The sequence below is a fragment of the Panthera onca genome, chromosome A1 (genome assembly GCF_046562875.1).
Source record: "Panthera onca isolate mPanOnc1 chromosome A1, mPanOnc1 haplotype 2, whole genome shotgun sequence".
NCBI classification, from domain to species: domain Eukaryota; kingdom Metazoa; phylum Chordata; class Mammalia; order Carnivora; family Felidae; genus Panthera; species Panthera onca.
This window is the reverse complement of record NC_138339.1, coordinates 144,169,789-144,188,091: the sequence shown is the minus strand read 5'-3', so window position 1 is coordinate 144,188,091 and position 18,303 is coordinate 144,169,789. Positions and strand designations below refer to the sequence as shown.

The 18,303-nt window shown below is 43.0% G+C and overlaps 1 protein-coding gene and 1 long non-coding RNA gene across 7 annotated transcripts in view; one reads left to right on the top strand and one right to left on the bottom strand.

The window, feature by feature from the left end:
• Window positions 1-18,303, bottom strand: part of SEMA6A (semaphorin 6A) — a 135,423-nt gene that overhangs the window by 10,144 nt on the left and 106,976 nt on the right. For 3 of the 4 annotated variants that reach the window (XM_060636317.3, XM_060636319.3, XM_060636318.3), the window contains one exon: window positions 13,755-13,919. The exons of the other annotated variant lie outside the window; for it this stretch is intronic. In XM_060636317.3, coding sequence (XP_060492300.1) covers window positions 13,755-13,919 — 165 coding nt within the window. The remainder of the gene's footprint in view (window positions 1-13,754; window positions 13,920-18,303) is intronic. 4 annotated transcript variants of the gene reach the window in all.
• LOC132681654 (uncharacterized) overlaps window positions 1-18,303 on the top strand; it is a 118,304-nt gene that overhangs the window by 5,304 nt on the left and 94,697 nt on the right. For all 3 annotated transcript variants that reach the window (XR_009611178.3, XR_009611177.3, XR_009611176.3), the window contains exon 2: window positions 16,652-16,732. This is a non-coding gene — a long non-coding RNA (uncharacterized LOC132681654). The remainder of the gene's footprint in view (window positions 1-16,651; window positions 16,733-18,303) is intronic.

The following is an 18,303-nucleotide window of genomic DNA, read 5'->3' as shown; positions in this document are numbered from 1 at the left end:
AAGTATAGGAGCCCCTGGCAGCTAGGACCTTGAAATGGTTAAGTGTGCACTTTCCCCTCTCACCCCTGTTCACTGGACTGCCTGTTTCAGAGCTGCTGTGATATGATGGATGTGTCTGTCTCCATAGTGAAGTGATTAATAGGCATCTGTGTAAAGCAGACCCGATGACCACAAAGACAACAAAGCCTCTCTGTGTCCTTTAGAGACATATGCAAAGGCAAAAAGGAGAATGGACATTTCCTTCACCGCGGAGCCAGAGAGAGTTTCGTGTTGGGTCTGAGAGCTAACAAAGATGGCAAAACACCAAGAAAAGCCCCCGGAGTAGGATCCCCTAAAAATAAACCCTTGATTTTCCTTTATAGTAAGACAAGCCTGCAATTTCCTTGAAATCCTCATAACAACTTGGGTGAATGGAATCTAACAACCCAATTTTTCTTGTTTGAAAATCTTATTGCAACAGAATGCCAGGCTGACAGTCCTACAAGGCACTATGAATGAATGAACCAATCATAGGCCAGGCATCATGGATGCTAACCACAGTGGACAGGCTGTAATCCCTGTTAAGGAGAGAAGAAAACAAATAGGGGAAAAACCCTCGCTGGAGACAATTTATCCTCAAAGCCATGCCCCACCCGATGGAGATGACCATACTGAAAACGCAGTGGGAACTCTCTGTGGTTATCTCGGCAGGAAGGAGCCTTCTTCTTGTCTTGGGGCATAACGTGATCCAGATGGCTTAAGAATAAACTGAACCGCCAGCAGCCTTGGAAATGGGCTCAGAGTTTATAACTCAAACTTTCCTTTTCCTTTTTATTTTCCTTTTTTTTTTTTTTTTTCCCTGGCAGGCTGAAGATTAGGTACTAGGAGGCGCCATGGTCTTCAAGATGTATGAAGTTAATGACTGATCATGCCAAAGTAGAGGCAGCTTCCTGGCTGCTTAATATCCTCAGTTCAGAAGCTGTTTTAAAACTCACATATTGAAATAGTGCTTACTGTGGTTGTCTGTGGGTGAATCTACTTCCAGTTCTCTCACCTTTGAAATTGATGCATTTTTTAAATTGTTGTTGGGATGCCATCACAGGTAGAAAAGGGAGAACGAGCATGAAGTTCGTTCTATTTCACATTTTTTAGAGGAGAAATAGCTTCATTTTCCCTTGTGTCAGTGGGAATCCTGGCATCTCTGATCCTTCTCTGCTGTACCCTTTTAGACACGGCACCACCAATGGGAATGCTACCTCCGTAGCATGGATTGAAGTCTAGATTGGGAGTCATGATGAGATAACTTTTAAAAGCCATATCCTGAAATGTGGGTCAGTGTTTTCACGTGTTAGAATTATCACTGTCTTTGTAAAGGTGATGATCATTTCAGATGGGCAAAGTTTTAGCAAAATTTGCATGGTTTATTTTCCTTTTTTTTTTTTTTAAAGGTTTTCTTTCTAATTAGACTGGAAACCGAGTGTCTAAGGAGTTTCTTCTGAAACCAGACAAAACATTTCTATTTTCCGACTTTCTAATCCCATCTTCTTCCTTTGCTCTCTCACAAGGCATCAAAACCACAAAATGGGGAAGTGGATCTCCCACTAAAATTTCACTAATACTGTTAAATTCAGGTGATTCTTTGGATTATTTTCAGCGCTTTGATTTTTTTTCTCCACAAAGCAAAGACGACACAAATAGGAGGAAACAAGGCTGTTTGAATACTAAAGCTGCCAACTTAAACTTGCTGGAGATGTCATTCTTGGGATCTGGATTATGAATGAGGCTGGGTGTTACTGGTCAAGAACATGAACTGGTCAAGAACATGAACATAACGACCTGGGCTTAAGTCTTGGCTTTAGAACTAACGAGCTTTGTGATCTTGGACAAGTCACTTAGTCCCTCTGAGCATTAGTGGTGTTGGCTAGCAGATGGGTGTCATTGGAAGGATTTAATAGATTAAACGAATGAACGCATGTAAAGCACTTGGCATTGTGCAGGGCATTTGTTAATGGTCAATGTACTGTAATGGAAGTGTTTCTAGAATTTTGGACAGGTTACCTGCCTTGTACAGGGTCCAAGGTAGACTGTTTTAATGTGACACTTTGGTAGGGTTTGATTGTGTCAGCCAAGAGTAGAAAAGTCAAGATTTAAAAAAAAAAACGGGACGCCTGGGTGGCTCAGTCGGTTAGGCGTCTGACTTCGGCTCAGGTCATGATCTCTCAGTTCATGGGTTCGAGCCCCACATCGGGCTCTGTGCTGACAGCTCAGAGCCTGGAGCCTGCTTCCAATTCTGTCTCCCTCTCTGCCCCTCCCTCACTCATGTTTTGTCTCTCTCTTTCAAACATAACATATACGTTAAAAAATTAAAAATAAAAAAATAAAACAAAATATTAGAGAAGGACCTTAAGTAGGATAACACATAACAACTTGGAAAGTGTCCCAAATCAGTGCTGCTCGATACCAGCATCACCTGGAACTTGTTAAACATACAAATCCCCGGGTCCTACCCAGACTTTCTGAATCAGAACCTCTGGCGTTGGGGCTCAGAAATTTGTGTTTTAACAAGGCCTCCAGATGATTCTTATTTTCACTACAACTTGAGCAACACTGCCCTGCGTGACACGAATGGTATGCCAGAAAACGAACGTTTAGTTTTAAAGTCCAGCCTCATGGACTACTGAGGCAATGCATTGCCAGACTTTCAACATGATTTCTAAAATAAATAAATAAATGCGGTGCTCCGTGGTCAAAGTATGAGGCTTTCGTGGGTCTCGGGTACGACCGTTCTTTACTGCGGTTACCGTATTCTGACAAAGAATACGAAGTTGATGTGATTTTGTTAGACAAACAAATCCCTCACACTTTCCCTTGGTACCTGACAGAAGCTTGACATATGGCCGAAAACACAGCAGCGCTGCTGTAAGAGAACCAGCCCAATTTGCTAGAGCCGAGAGCTGTTGGAAAAATGCCTGTGGTCTCTTTATCTGCCCCAGCATGAAGACACAGAGGGGAATTTCTGAGGCTCCCCGTCTCTGTCACAGGGGCCATCAGGTAGTGGTTGGTACTACAGAGCCCAGATATGTCCTAGATTGGGTAGGCCCAGTCAGAACTGAGTCGCAGGGCCAGAGGAGGCAGGTCCTCTGGGGAGCTCACCTCCGTTGGAGGCCTGCAGTCTTGGGTCAGGTCACCTTGCACCGACTCCGCTCAAACAATGCATCGCCACCAAGCAACCTTAGATAGTGGTTGTTCAGGGCGTCTTTCCTCCTACTTTTGCATGATCAGGCGAGAATAAGCAGCTCAGGAAAATTCTCTTATATTTCTGGATTGAAGGAGGGACTGGAGCTCATTCCCCAAACCAAGGTCCTGCTTTATAATATTAAAAATGCCTAACACAACAGTGTAGTCAGCAGAGCTTAGTGCCTACAGATCTGCTGAGTTGAACTGAATCTGCAAATCCATAGAATTATATAAGACATTTTAAGTTACATTAAATTTCTGCTGTGTGCTTTTTAAATCATGCAGTGTAAGACCCATCAGCACTTAGGGTATATTTATTGCCTTAACAAATGTCAGATGATTGTGTCCAGTGTTATCTATTATTTATGAATAACAAGAGCCTGCAGGACTGGAAACGATAAGCTTTAATATGTCCAAAAGGTTAGGCATAATGCAGATTGCTGCCCTATAAATTTCTTGACACTATTTTCCCTCCTAATAAAGCACTGTCAATGGTGACTATACCAAACTTCCATTATTTCTATACAGTTCATGACTGCTTCTGCCTTCAGTGAAGAAATGTAATTGCAGAAACATATTTAAAAAGAATGCATCCTTTAAAAATTATGAAGTTTAACAAATAAGTGGAGTGGGGAATTCCTATTATCCCATTAAAAATGAATCTGTTCACAAAGACGGTTCCCAGGCCGTAGGCTTACAAGAGCTTAAGAAACATTAATTAAAGATGACAAACCTCCGCACTGCCCGTAATTAGCTTTCTGACACCGATTAAGATCCCGTCTGCTGTGCACTCGGTATGTTTGAGGATAGCCCACCTAATTTTCACTAGTGTACTGGAGGGCCTTTCTGTCATTCAAGGTGCTGGGAGACTTACGTGTGCTGCAGCTTGTGTGGCTCCGTGCAGGCCGGCAACGCAGCCCAAACGCTTTGCAGGCCTCTTGACCTGTCCCTCGCACTGCCTGTGTCTCCCTGGGCCCGGTGCGCAAATACAGCTTTTCCGGCGTCTTTCTCTTTATGGTAAGGACATGAGTTATGCATTCTGAGCAATGCTTGCAGCTTTTGGGGCCGTTCTCATGTCCCATGTCAAGAAAGAGAAGCTGTCTTCAGGAAATTTCCCACTTTCCACTCTTTTGCCCTTACTGGACCACTTTGTCTATGGAGCAGTGATGTTTGCAAAGTGAAACTTGGAACAAGCATTTTTTTTTGGGGGGGGGTGGGTGGGTAGGTCTGTTTACTTTTAAACTCTGGGACATGAGCTATCAGTAAGTTTTGAGATAAAGCTAATATTATGTTTCCAATATTACACGTGATCCAAAATACAGATGGACTCTTTACCATTTTATTGTTAGGACAAAACAAATTTTAGATGAACACCATGCAGTTGAACCAGTTAAAGAGCAAATTTTTAACGACTCCAGATGTTCAGTTAATAAGATCATGCCTAACTTAGTCCCTGTAGTCCTTGAAAGTTCCATTAAGCTGTCAGAAAACTTTGCCATTGTGCGTGTTTTTGTGCAAAAGATAGGAGAGAATGGAAAAAGATTGAGGGGAAAGGGTGGGGGTAAAATGATTTCGTGTCAAGGGTGATGTGGCTTGAAAAGTGGCTACAGATTAAAGGTAAGAAGCACCTCTAGAACGTGAATTGGTTTTTTAAGTTTAAGTTGCTGATTTTAGAAGAAAAAATTCAAGTCTCCAGAATCATAATTTAAGCCCTTCATTTTTTTGAGACAATGGATGTTAGGTTAAAAAAAAAAAAAAAGTTTTAGTTGGGATCTCTAGAAAAGGAGAATTCAAATATTGGCGTGCAGATTCAGGCAGGCAGGGAGATGAAACACCTTTCTACATGGCTGACATTTAACTTTTTTTTTCTTCTTCTACCCTTTCCACAATAATCTCATCAAGACCTTAGATAAATTCAGCAAGTTGTCAGGAGGATACAGAATTAATTAGATCAAATCTCCGTCCCTGCCTACACTGCTGCAAGTACAATTCGAGCCTTCCACACGGGCTTCCCAGTCCTTGCCCTCCTCCCCAGCACATGCTACATGGAAACTTCCACATCACCTGTGGGGAAGCCCAGTGCCTGACCCTCTTACTATACTGCTTTCCTCAGTTATTCAAAGGAAAGCCAGAGACTACAAATTGATTCCTTTTCTGGTAAGTGATGGAGAAGTATTAAATATAGTGAAAATAAATGGTGGCTCCTGAATTATATTATCATTCTTTCTCAGGTTCCCCTCCCCCCCCGCCCCCCACAGTTTCAAAGTCTGATCTGGGTGAAAACTCTGTGCCATGTGCAACCAAGTTTTTCATGAAAGAGGCAGAGAAGCCCAGATTTGGAGTTCAGCTTGCTGGGGGCTTTACCTAGGATAGAGCTCTTTGCTTGGCAAGGAACATCTACGAGGTAAATGCCAACGATGTGTAGAAATAGACATGTTAGATCCAAAACGAATGCAAAATTCCAATTCCCAAGCTTACTGTGTATGTGTAACTAATAACCTAATACTGTTGAGTGATCCCTTTATTATTTGTTTGTCGTCCTCTTGATCTCTACCTTTCCCTCCCTCCCATCCTCCTTTCATCCCTTTTCCCCACTCATCCATCTTCCTCTCCCAACATTGCCTGTAGCTAGAGCCCAACCCCCTTAGCATGACTTTTAAGGCTCCAGACCACCATTTCAATGTCAAGTCCCATTCTGGACTCTGTAGACTCTCTCACTTTGGTCACAGCACATCATTTGTCTCTTTATCATTCATTACACTCTCTACTTGCCTAACTTCATGTTCTGGTCATGTCACTTACTGAACTTGAAATGTCCTTCTTCTCCCTTTTATCCTTTAATACTTTGCCAGGCCTTTCTCTAGCCCCGAACTTGGATCTGAGTTATGTCTCTCTTAATCCACTCTCAGAGCTCTACTGGCCCCTCTTTCCTTTACCTCTCTTACTCTCAGACTTCACTTTTGCCCCATTGGCTAGCCAGGAGGTCACCTGCATGTGCCCCCCTGAAAAACTATAATCTCCTTGAGTTGAGGACATATGTCGAATTCAGATCAGTATCCAATGTAACACTCATTTTATAGATAGCACCATTAGCTGAATGTCTGTTGAACGTATGAAGAAAGAAATTAAGGTTTTTGGTTTGCCTTTCTTTGAGACTGGAGCTGTTGTCATCATTATTAAACATATTTTCTGGTGCTTTCTGAATTCCAGTTAATTTCCTCTAACGCCATGGAAATGGAAAACAAAAGCAGCCATATAATTAAAAAAAAATACATATGGTTAACATCAACTGTTATAGTTGATAAAAACCTGAGGTTCAATAGAATTAGAAAGAATCAATAGTTTTGGGGCTCTTGGGTGGCTTAGTTGGTTAAGCATCTGACTTCGGTTCAGGTCATGATCTCACAGTTCATGAGTTTGAGCCCCGCATGGGGCTCTGTGCTGACAGCTCGGAGCCTGGAACCTGCTTTGGATTCTGTGTCTCCCTCTCTCTCTGCCCATCCCCCACTTGTACTGTATCAAAAATAAATAAACTTAAAAAAATTTTTTTAAATACAGAAAAGCATATAAATAATAATAATAAAATAATAGTTTTAACTATGCCCCTGTTTAGGAACAGTTTGTTTTCTGAGCCTTTCTCGGTTAAAAGTGGCATTTGAAAGCCTGTTTTCCAGTGTTAATCTTTTAATTTTAAATCTATCACCTTTCAAACATGTATGTAACTTCTGGTGATAATTCTCTGAAATTATATGTAATAATATTTTCACAGAATGAAAATTTTAATTTCTCTTATAAAGGTTATTCTAGGTTTTCTAAGAGTTAGAGGATAGTTGTAATCTAGAGATTAGATATATATTCACTGAAGTCAAATTATCAGCGGTCTCTTTGAATAGGATAGCCAGGTAGTATACAGAATATCTGGTTAAATTTCAACTTCAGCTAAACAATAACGTTTTAGTATAAGAATGTCTCATGCAATCCATGGGACATAATTACAGTAAAAATCATTGGCTTATCTGAAATTGAACTAGGAATTCTGTATTTTATCTAGTAACCCTACTCAGTCACCGCTAAATAATGTCCCACAAACATTCTTTAGACCCATCTCCACCTTGGAGATTACAATAGTTTAACAGAGAGTAATAAAAATGATACTAAACCTTTATGGGGTGGGTATAGTGCCATTTACAAATTGAAATATTAATAGACTGAATTTCAAGAATTGTATCTTGTTTTTTCATCATCAGCAGCAATAGCAACTCAGAAACGTGTTATGAACTTTGAAGGCTAGCTTTCCTGTAACATTCAAAAACAGACGTAAGTGAACTTGAATTCGGAATGGTTACTGGAACGACGGTGGGCAGTTCCCTGTCCGCGTCATGTCCCTGGGCTGTGAGCATGCCCATTCCCACCCGGTGCAGTCAGTCATGGAGTGTGGGGTGGGAGCTGGACCCTCTTGCCCCTGCCTGCTCTCTCGTAGGCTTCGCCATCAGACTGAGCCCTTTTCTCTGAATTCTCAGAGACTGCCCTCCCGTCACATTTAAAACTGACTGTGGTACTATAGGTTTTACTAATAAAAGCTATGCAAATTACCACAGGCTAGGTCTTTTTGAAATAAAGCTCAAGCTGTTCAAAAAAGCCTGACTTGGGCAGCATTTCCTCAAACCTTAGAATATGAATCCTGTACCAAACATACTCACTCCCTGCCCCCCCATCCCCTGCACCCTTCCCGTCAAGTGGCAGGTTGAAGGGAAGGGCTAAAGAAAAGGGGCTGAGAAACCTTTATCAAGGGCTAAGTTCCTTGACATCAGCCAAGCTGTCTTCAGTTGTCTGATACTTTCTTCTAAAGCCTGCCGTGCACACTTTTGCCTTGCTCACACAGGCAGTGGTGGTCGGAGAGGCTTTCTGGATGCACTTTGGTGTGTGTGTGTGTGTGTGTGTGTGTGCGTGCGCGCGCGCACGCTTTGTCTGGCAGTCCACTGGTTCTTGGATGGGAACCGTGTCTATCTCTTGTGTAGCCTCTCACTCCTTACTGGCGTCCAACACTGTGCTATGGAGCCAGTAATAAATTTTGCTTGAGACGCCTCAGAAAACATTTTTGTTATGGTAATGTTACTGAGGAAATGGCAGAGAAAATCTGGCCCAAGTTGAGGAGTCAGGCAAAGAAGAAAAGCTTGTTTTTCTTCCTTTACTGTTGTCATCAGTGATACTTTTTCCCGTATGTAAGATCACCTACATAAGACTTGATAGGAGCCAAGAAATAACTTACCCCATTGAGAGAACTGGGGCCCTTGAAAATCCCCAATCCATTAGGTTTGAAGCATTGGAGGTTGTTAAAACGCAAGCGCACTCAAGGCCAGGCTCTGGTATCTACAATACTCACCCCAAACTGGATTTCTCAACTTGTTAATGAGGAAGGCCTACTTCTGAGGGGTTGAGAGTCAGAATAGGTAGGGTTTGAATGAGAGCACAGGGAAAAAAGGGTCAAGTGTAGGTTATTGCCAGGTCAGGGGAACACACTGTATCACGCACGGGTCCTTTCCAATTCAGAAAAGGAGACTGGCAGCAGAAATGCCGAAGCTCAGCTCTCCCTAGGCCACAACTTGGGGAATAACTCACTGCAAGCATCACTCGGGCGCTCACTGCTGGTCTAAAGTCTCACCAGACTCTTAACAAGGCTAGAGTAAGTGATTTCCTTTTAGTCTAAATCCATTTTGCTCTAAACAGCTACTTGACCAAACTTCTCATCCCCACTCAGAGAGCTCAGTAGTTGGAAGAGCACCGGATCGTATCACTGCAGCGCTCAGAGCCCAGCCATCGGCAGCGTGGTGGTTCTACATCTGGTCCTTCCAAAGGCAGAAGAGAGTTTAATCCTCACCAGGCTCCTATAATTGCCCCGGGCCAGAGTTACCCAGAGCTTAGTCAGGCAACTACAGTACCACAATTTCAGTGATTCCAGTGAGACTCACTGACCATACTCTTTGCTTAGTATTTTTATATCCCTACACTTCCTGCATTCGTGTTTACTTAGTATTTTATTTAAATTACCTTTAAAGTAGATTTCAGATAGAAACTTTGTATCATTATCACAAAAGCATGTCACTTTTCATAGATAGGAAGTAACCATAAAAAAGTAATTAAAAGCAAAACAGTGTTAATTCCAGCTAGCTACAGCTGCCTGGCGAAGCCCCTAGCCGAAAGCCTGTTTTTTTCTTGTCAAAGCAGGAGAGTAGCACGTTAAGGGAGTTGTTAATGATAGAGCCTCAAACAGACTTCTTCCTCAACCTAACCCAGAAGACTGAAAGAGAAACAAAAAGGGTGTGATGTGACCTTCTTCCACAGGATTTAGTACTCTCAAATGCCAGGATCACCAGAGGCACCTAAATCATCGTCCTACTTGGGGGGGCCCCTACTGCTCTAGGTGACCCTGCGTTGGAGGAATTGTTGATAAACTCTGTGATTTTAGCAAATTCTATTCAGGGGGGCGCCTGGGTGGCTCAGTCGGTTAGGCGTCCGACTTCAGCTCAGGTCACCGTCTTGCAGTTTGTGAGTTAGAGCCTCGTGTCAGGCTCTGTGCTAACAAACAGCTCAGAGCCAGGAGCCTGCTTTGGATTCTGTGTCTCACCCCCCCCCGCTCATGCTCTCTCTCTCTCTGTCTCTCAAAAATAAATAAATGTTAAAAAAAATTTTTTAAAAAGAAAAAAAAATTCTATTCAGGATTGTTAGGAAGGGTGGGCAATATACTCCTCATCATACTTTATGTATCTTACTGTAATATTATTTCCCCAAGTAAAATTGCTCACACAGATAGCTTGTACATTGATTAAAACATACTCAGCATCTACTGTATGTTTTAGTTTAAATTATTCATTTGATCTCGAATTTAAATTCTATTTCTACCTCTTTTTCTTGTCTGCAGTGAGTGTATCCTCTTGACTAAATGTAATTGGTGACATCTCACTTTAAAGGTATCCCGAAATATATAAGCATACGACAGTGCTGGCATTTCCACTCAAATGGGAACATCTCTGTATAGATTGACCATTTTATCTGTTTTCTGACAGCTCGCAAGAACTCTCGCAAGTCTGAAGTAGGGGATTTCCTTCTGTTCTGATTTATTCTTGGGACCTAACACGAGTGGTCAGTATTTACATATTATATTGACGCTACACAGCTTTCTTGGCAGATCGGTACATGGCTAATTCCCTCACGTATCTTCCAGTCTTCTTGGAAATAAGGTTTTATAGTATTATTACTATTGGTCAGAAACAAGAGGCACAAGAGTGGCTATTAATTTTCAGTATTGCCTAACCTAAAAAAGAAAGCTCTTATTTCTTTTGCTGTGGAAAGGGAGGTGGGGGGAGACAAGCCAGATCTAAAAATAAAGTGGATTTTCTTTCTTATTCATATGTAATTAGAGCCCCTTTGTAACTACTCATTACCACCTCAATGGTTATAAGATGAATAAATAATATATATTTTTAAATGTGGCAAAACCAAGAAAGAAGTAGCCAGGGCTGCATCCAATTTATCAACTTGGTGATTAAAGGGCTGGCTCTAGCGGCTCCAGACATCTAGGGACCCAGAGATAAAACAGTGCAGTTGGCTGTGTTTTTACTAATGAATCTAGGGCTTGAAAGATATCAGGCAATTTTAAAGAAAAGCAGTAAGGACAAGAGACATTAGACAAGGCCAGTAGGGTAATGAAGGGCAAGGCCAGTTACTGAGAGAGAAAATTACTTCATTTTCTGTGATAATGCTTCTCCGAGCCTCACAGGCCTCTTCTCACGCTTTGTTAGTATGCCTGTATGTGTACATACAGCCTCAGAATGCTACTTACAGTATAGAAGGAAAGAGCCTTGGAACATTCCACAGAAGGGCAGAGAGAGGGCTTGGGTCTATTATTTTGAAAGGGGGAGGCTGAGAACAATGGTAGCAGAAGGGGGTTAGATTGCAAGGTGAGGATTGGTGCTTTGACAGAATGTGAGGGACGCACAGGATTAAATCAGGACAAAAGACACAGCATTAAATCAGGACAAAAGACACAGCGAGGAAAAGAAAGAAAACAGCAAGCAAACATACTCTGGAAATGCAGCATCTTTTGGAGGATGAGGTGGGGCAGAGCGGGACCAGCCCAGTGGTGTTCACCATGTCTGCAGAGCAGAGCTGTGGGCTCCTTTGCTCACTGGCTTTATTCAGCCAGAATAAAAAAGGCATGGGACACTTGACTCCTTAGCTAGCTGGTGAGCGGGACACATTTTCTGCTTAGCGGGGAAATGTGTGATATTTTAGAAACAATTCCAGAGTATATTTAGCTCCTAAAGCTGGAGCACACAAATGTCACATTCCCATGAGACAATTGACCCAGTGAAAAGAGCACCTGCCAGAGGCCCTCGCAAAACCCAGGAAACCCTCGCATCCCAGAGATGCTGCACACACGGATGTGACATCATTAAGGCACCCACATCAGGGAATGAGAAGAAGCGAGGAGATCACAGATTGGGCCAAGTTAAGGGACGTCATAATGAGTCAGAAAAGAAACTAGACTTTTCCAACAGAGGAACGCCATCACCAAGTCCAACCACACAGTGCTTGGCAAAACAGAACAGAAGTTTGAAATAAATCGTGAACATTAAAACAGAAAAACAATTCAGAGCAAAATGGAAATTAAAATCATAAAAATCATGGTAAAAGGAACATTAAGCTACATTAAAAAAATTTTTTTTTCTGCATAACAACCCGTTGTCATTGCCCCATCAAATACATAATCAACTGTCAAAAACCAAACTCGAATTTGACAGGGCAAGGCAAGGAGTTAATAGCACAAGAACAGTGATCATGTTAAACACCCATGCAATCACCTCTGCCACCATTGTCTGACAATTTGTAGACTGCTTCCAGCTTTGTCAATATTCATAATAAGACCCAAGAGAATGAACAATGCCGAATTTTAAAATGATCTGTCAAAGTGTTAATTGGACTCTTTGATAACCTCCATCCCTTGGGGGAGTTAACGGTTGGAGAAGATTCATGCCACCCGTCTCAGTGAAGTGAAGAGGAAATGATTGTAACCAACAGCTAGATATTTGGCTGACATATTTAATGCTTTATTGGAAAGGCCGTTTGGTTTTTCAGAAAGTTGGCAGTGGGCAAACACGAAGCAATTTTACAGAGCCGTCTCTTCTTGAGAACTCGGCCAAGACTCCCACATCTGCGATCTGGAGCCACACATAACAAATAATGGCACATGCTAGGGCTCGTGGCCTGATGTGATAGTTCTGTGCCACCACTGAGGAGCCTGGCGCTTTCTAGGGAATGGTAAAGGGAGGGATGCCTCCAACTTCAAGAGGCTGCTGAGACAAAAGCTGCTGTTTTTAAGCTTTGGGGCAGGGAATATGAAAAGTTATAGAAGAATAATCAAAGTGATTATGGGAACGTGCTTGAGCACAAGTTAAAAGGGCTACAATCTTCACTTTTTAGCACGTAGAGCAGCAGAGCGTATGGCACTCTCACGACGTGAGTTGCAAAAAAGAGGGTGAAAATTGAGCATGTGAGTCTGCCTGGAAAACATCATCTAAAAGTCAAGATGGAAATACATATAGAGAAAACCCTGAGGGAGGACATGACAGACGGTCTTCCAAAGGGTCACCATGGCTGTTCCGTCCTCGAGACTCAAACCCTTGCTTGGATGAAACCCTTGAAAACATATAGAAGTGAACAATTCTGAATGAGGGGAAACAGCTCGCAACATAACTGGGCTTTTCAGTCTCTGATTTACAAGACTGTTTTTTGGACAAGTAAAGGCCTCTTTGGTTGCAGCTGCAGCTAAAGTAGGATGTGTTACCAGAAGCAGCCACTGGCGAGAAAAGAAGAGGACATTTCCTGTCTCTAGTTGAGCAAAGAAAGCAGGGGAGAATTTAGGACAGTTCACAGTAGAGTCCCTTTCATTGAGTGCAGCTTCCTTTCCGTTTTAAATGCATAGCAATTCTGCTTGATTAAATAACATATTTTTGTCTTAGCTGTTGTCCTCAAAGGGCAATTACAGTACATTGCAGGACCGCGGCTCTATTCAAATTCAGCACCACGTGCGAGTGAGAGATGCCACCAGCCAGAAAAGGCTCTGCCCTGCTATTTCTCCACTCACCCATTAAAACGGGCCTTTACTATGATGACACGCACACGCCGGGGCCGGCCCTGTATTCCATCCAGTTAGGGAATGGGAGAAGAGGACCCAGCGTTGAGGCCTGAGCTCAGAGGAGCCGGGGTGGGGGGAGGATCTGCACTGGGCCAAGCTGCTCCCCTTTGGGATGGAGGAAGCTCAGAAGGATGTGTTATTTGTTTTGTGTGGTTTCTCCTCGCTGGGGGTATAATTTAGGATCGAGCCTGGTGCAGAGAGGTGTTTTTTGAGGAAGCTTGGGAGCATCGTGTGCTGGGGGTGCCTGAGATGCTGCTGTGGCTCAGCTGGAAGCAGTTACACAGCCCTCCTCACTTTTCCCTCCCTCTTCCCCCCCGAGGAAGAGGCATTTCCAAGGCCTTACCCTTCTGGTCTTGGTGATTACGGGAAGACACCGCCCCCAAAGAGTCTGTGCTGTCGGGTGAGTGCAGCAGGTCCTTCCAGTCCAGCTTTCCCGCCCTAGACTCATACCCCTCTTGAGCCGCTGCATCCGACGTGGTGGTGCTGGGCAAGAGGGAACTGGAGTGCCCTGTTTTCATCATAAATACAGTTAGGGAGAGCATCAGCGGAGACCCCTACATTCCCTTGGCACAGAGGCCAAGAGCGGGACACCCGAGCCGGCAGTAAGCCTGAAAGGAGACGGCCCGAGAAAGAACAGGCTTGAGGGGTTGGGGTTCAGCAGGAGACTCCCTGCCCTGGCCGTTAGACGATGAAGGGCCAGATCCTATCTGGGCTGCTCTCTGGGTGAGCCTGGGAGACTCCCTCAATCTCTCCGGGCCTTCGTTTTCCTTGTGCGCGAAATGGGCATGTTGCTTCCCTCTCCGCGTTGGGAGGATAGAAGCGACATGGTGGTGAAAGCACCCAGCAGTGTCCGACACACAGAACACGCTCAAGAAGTCCTAGTGTCCGGCTTGGGTCTTCCCTCAGCACTGGTCAAGGCGGGACGGGTCTGCTCTGGGGGGTCACCATGTGTGACTGGCGGGGCAGGTGCATGGTAGTGTTACAAACAGCGCCGCTGTCCTGAGCCTTTCTCACGGAGGGTGTGTCTGGTTTTCAGCTTCGACTCGGCCTCATAAACTTCCTATTTCTGAGAGAAGTGCCCGCCTGCCTTTCTAAAGAGAAGTGCCTGCCTGCCTCCACCACCGGTTCCCTGGGATGGCAGTGTCAGCCGCCCCTTGTTGCTCTGGCTGTGCCTTTTGTGTGTCATTCCAGCAAAGCCAGTTTCACGGTTTCATGACTCCTACCTCGTAAAGGTTGCTCTTGAGGCCACACTGACTGACGTGATTCAGATTAGAAAAGGAGAGCTTTTTGGGATCCAGAGTAGCCTACCACAGGAAAACATCAGAAAAAGAATGGCCAGGTTGGGAGTTAGGGCCGACACTCTGGATTTTTCCTGTGAACACATTCCTCTGCTTTCCTCCCATCATGCCACAAGGCTAAGTACAAGTGGCACCAGGTGCTCTGGTATAAACTGTCACGATGATTTCAAGAAGCCCCACTACCTGTTCTCTCTCGGAGAAAGAAAACTTTACCTCTCTGTGATTTCCGAGTAGAGTCTATGAAACTGTCTTACCTATAGCAGCCTCTCGAACAATGTTTAAAAAGATATCAAGGCAACTACTGCGAATTTGTAACCGGTGCCTCTGGTAGAAGGTAGGGTGGATTCACAAGTGGTTCCAGCCTTGGGCTGCGATCACCATGTATGTGTTCAATAAAATACTGGTGACCAGAAAGAAAGATTAGAATGAGCAATACTCTGCATTCTTCTGTTTTACAGTTAGCATGGGAAGTTGGATTCCCAGGAGACTTTAATACTGCACGCGACAGGCAACATTTTGTTCGAAAGATGGCGGGGAAGAAGCAGGGAAGCTAGGTGGTTCACCTAAGCTATATTGATTTCTCTGGAAGCACCACCCTTAAATGCCACCACAGAACTTGAGTAACATTTAAGAAACCGCTTTCTATGTAGAGTTTGTTTGGCTTCTGCACAGCCTCAGACATCAGCTTTGTTGCACAAAGTCTGGTTTATATCCAACTGTTAAGAACATGTTCATTTCAAACTCAGGAATGTCTGCACCTAGACTTTATTTTTTTATTTTTTTAATTTTTATTTCTTTACATTTCTGGGTTTTGCTTCTCATCTCAGTGCTGATAAGAGAACAGAGAGGTAGGGAAATTAACCTGGACTTGGAAATACAGAATTTCTTTTATTTCTTTTTCGCTTATACTGAGGTCTAAAATGTAGCCTCCGTTTTCTACTCTTGAATTCTGCACTGCTGTAACAAAATATATGGCCAGCCTAAGAGAGCATTCAGCACCCAGCATAAGCAAACAATGAGACATTGCTTTGTAGGGAGTTAGAAAGGCGGGAAGGAAAAAAAAAAAACCAAACAAACCCTTTTCTCCAAGTAGCAAGAATTTCTTTTACCTGAATTGATATGCATTTTGAGTACTTTCAATTTAACTGTGTTCAAGGGGCAATTTTATGGTAATGCCCTAAGTATGGTTTAGGGAGAACATTTCTTAATACGGTAATCTAGGGGAAATATATGCCTAAGGGACACATTCTCCGTCGAAAGATTTCCTGGACCATATGCTGCAAATACATGGAAAACTCATTGGTAATGGAAAGCTATGGCTATGAGAGGAAATTAATGTGGACCAGATGGTAGTTAGGTAGGAAAATGCTTTACACAAATGTGAGAAATCAGCTCCTTCCTATGGCTGAAGCGTTAGTCTAATACCCACCACATCCCCATTTTCTATATGTAAATCTAGAGAAACCATGCATCCGATGTACTCAAAATTAAAAAAAAAAAAGTCGAGCAGCATGAGGTTTGTATTCTTTGGAACTTATGCGTGAGGACAGGTAACACGTGCCACTGGTGAATCAGAGTCAAAGAAATTCTCAAAAGTTTTAGGACTGCCTTGTAAAAGCATCATTAAACAGCAGTCCTTAGTTTGAAATCAAAGAGGTGTATTAGTATTGCTACTTCTCTAAACTTAAACACGTTAAAAGGAAATCACTTATCTTCCTTTTTAACATCTGACGCTACAGGCTATATAATTTTTTGTGCATTCATTACGAGACTCTGCAACCAAAATCATGCTACAAAAATAGGCAGTCATTTGTAAATACGGTATTACAAGTCAGTAGGTTTGGAACCTATAATTTTGTCCTGTTAATCCACTGTGAAAGGTCATATTTTAATCAGTGGACCTTATGACATCTTCTTCTTTTTTTTTTTTTTTTTTTTGAAGTAAGCTCTCCACCCGGTGTTGGGCTCGAACTCACGACCCTGAGGATCCAGAGTTGCACGCTCAGCTGACTGTGCCAGCCAGGTGCCCCTAATATATTATTCTTATAATATATAATGAAATAGATATATTTTAGAAGTTAACTTTAATATGCATCATATTGTTTCTCTATATCTACAAGTCTTTGTGATTCCAGAGGTTAGAGACCCTTCAAACTACTATAACTTATTAACAATGACTGTAGCCAATTAGACACAAAACAAGAGACATTAAATCAATACAAGAAAGGGAGAAAGAAGGAAAATAGTCAGGGTCCAATTCACTAAAAAGGGGGTTCTCACATATGTAACTGGTGTTGCACAGAACTTTTGCCAAGCGGAGAGTTTGCATGGTTTATTGTAATGATTCCTTTTTCTGGGTTAGGCAGTTCGAGCTTTGTGGCTCTCTTTATGAACCTGCACTCAGCCCCTGAACATTTTATGGGGACATGCAAAGGACACAGCTGGAAACAGTGGGTGTATTTTGGACTTTGTGGTTGGCTTCCTAGTCTATATCTATGCAGATAAAAATAGTAATTTGGTCCTTCCTTTATAAAAAACAATTTTTTTAATGTTTATTTTTGAGAGAGAGGGAGTGAGAGAGACAGTGACAGTGTGAGCGGGCAAGGGGCAGAGAGAGAGAGAGAGGGAGACACAGAATCTGAAGCAGGCTCCAGGCTCTGAGCTGTCAGCACAGAGCCCGACACGGGGCTCGAATTCGCGAACTACGAGATCGTGACCTGAGCCAAAGTTGGACGCTTAACTGACTGAGCCACCCAGGCACCCCATTGGTCCCTCCTTTGATGGGAGAAATACAGTGTCTAGTCCAGTGCCTGGCACCACAGAAGGCACTCAACACATATTTGCTGAGTGAATTAAATCTATTCTAGGTTTTCTAACGGCAAAGTAAGCATTTCTTACAATAGTTTGTGAAAAGAAAGTCTCTGTGTTTTCTTTCGTAAGTACTGTCTGGTTGAGTTCTCATTTTGGCGGTCAATCATCTAACCACTTAACACTGGACGAATTAGCCTAAAACGGACAGGATCATTAAGGAAAAGTCCAGCTCTTCTTTTTCATCACAGAAATCACTGATCAAGAGCTGAGGACGAACAGGCATTATGTTAATATGGAGGAATTAGTAAGTTCCTTTCCTTTTGTAAAGGAAATAAGAGAGAAGCATAGATTGGAGAGTGATTTTTGTTCACAAAAAGCATCCCATGATTTGATTATTCTTTCTTATATAAGAAATTACCTGGGAGTTAAAATTGGTCTTTGTCCAGTTGATGAATGCTAGGGAGGTTGCTGGTTCAATTAGACTTAAGACCTGGATTTCTCAATATCTGATAAAGATTATTCAATTACAGGAAGTGATTGCAGAGTATGATATTGGAGGAGAGTAGATGCTAAGTGGGTTCTCTTGTTGACGGGCGAGCTAAGCTAGACGACATCTGCCTCCTGAGAAATTTTTCTTCGTCCCTGGTCTTCAGTATACTGGCTTGAGTCACAGATGAGAGAAGGCTAAAGGTGGATGAATTCTGTGGACTCGTCTGCTCCCCACTGCCTCCCTCCACCAGGAGAACAGGAAGGAGAAACCAGGCATTGTTTTCCATAACTGTG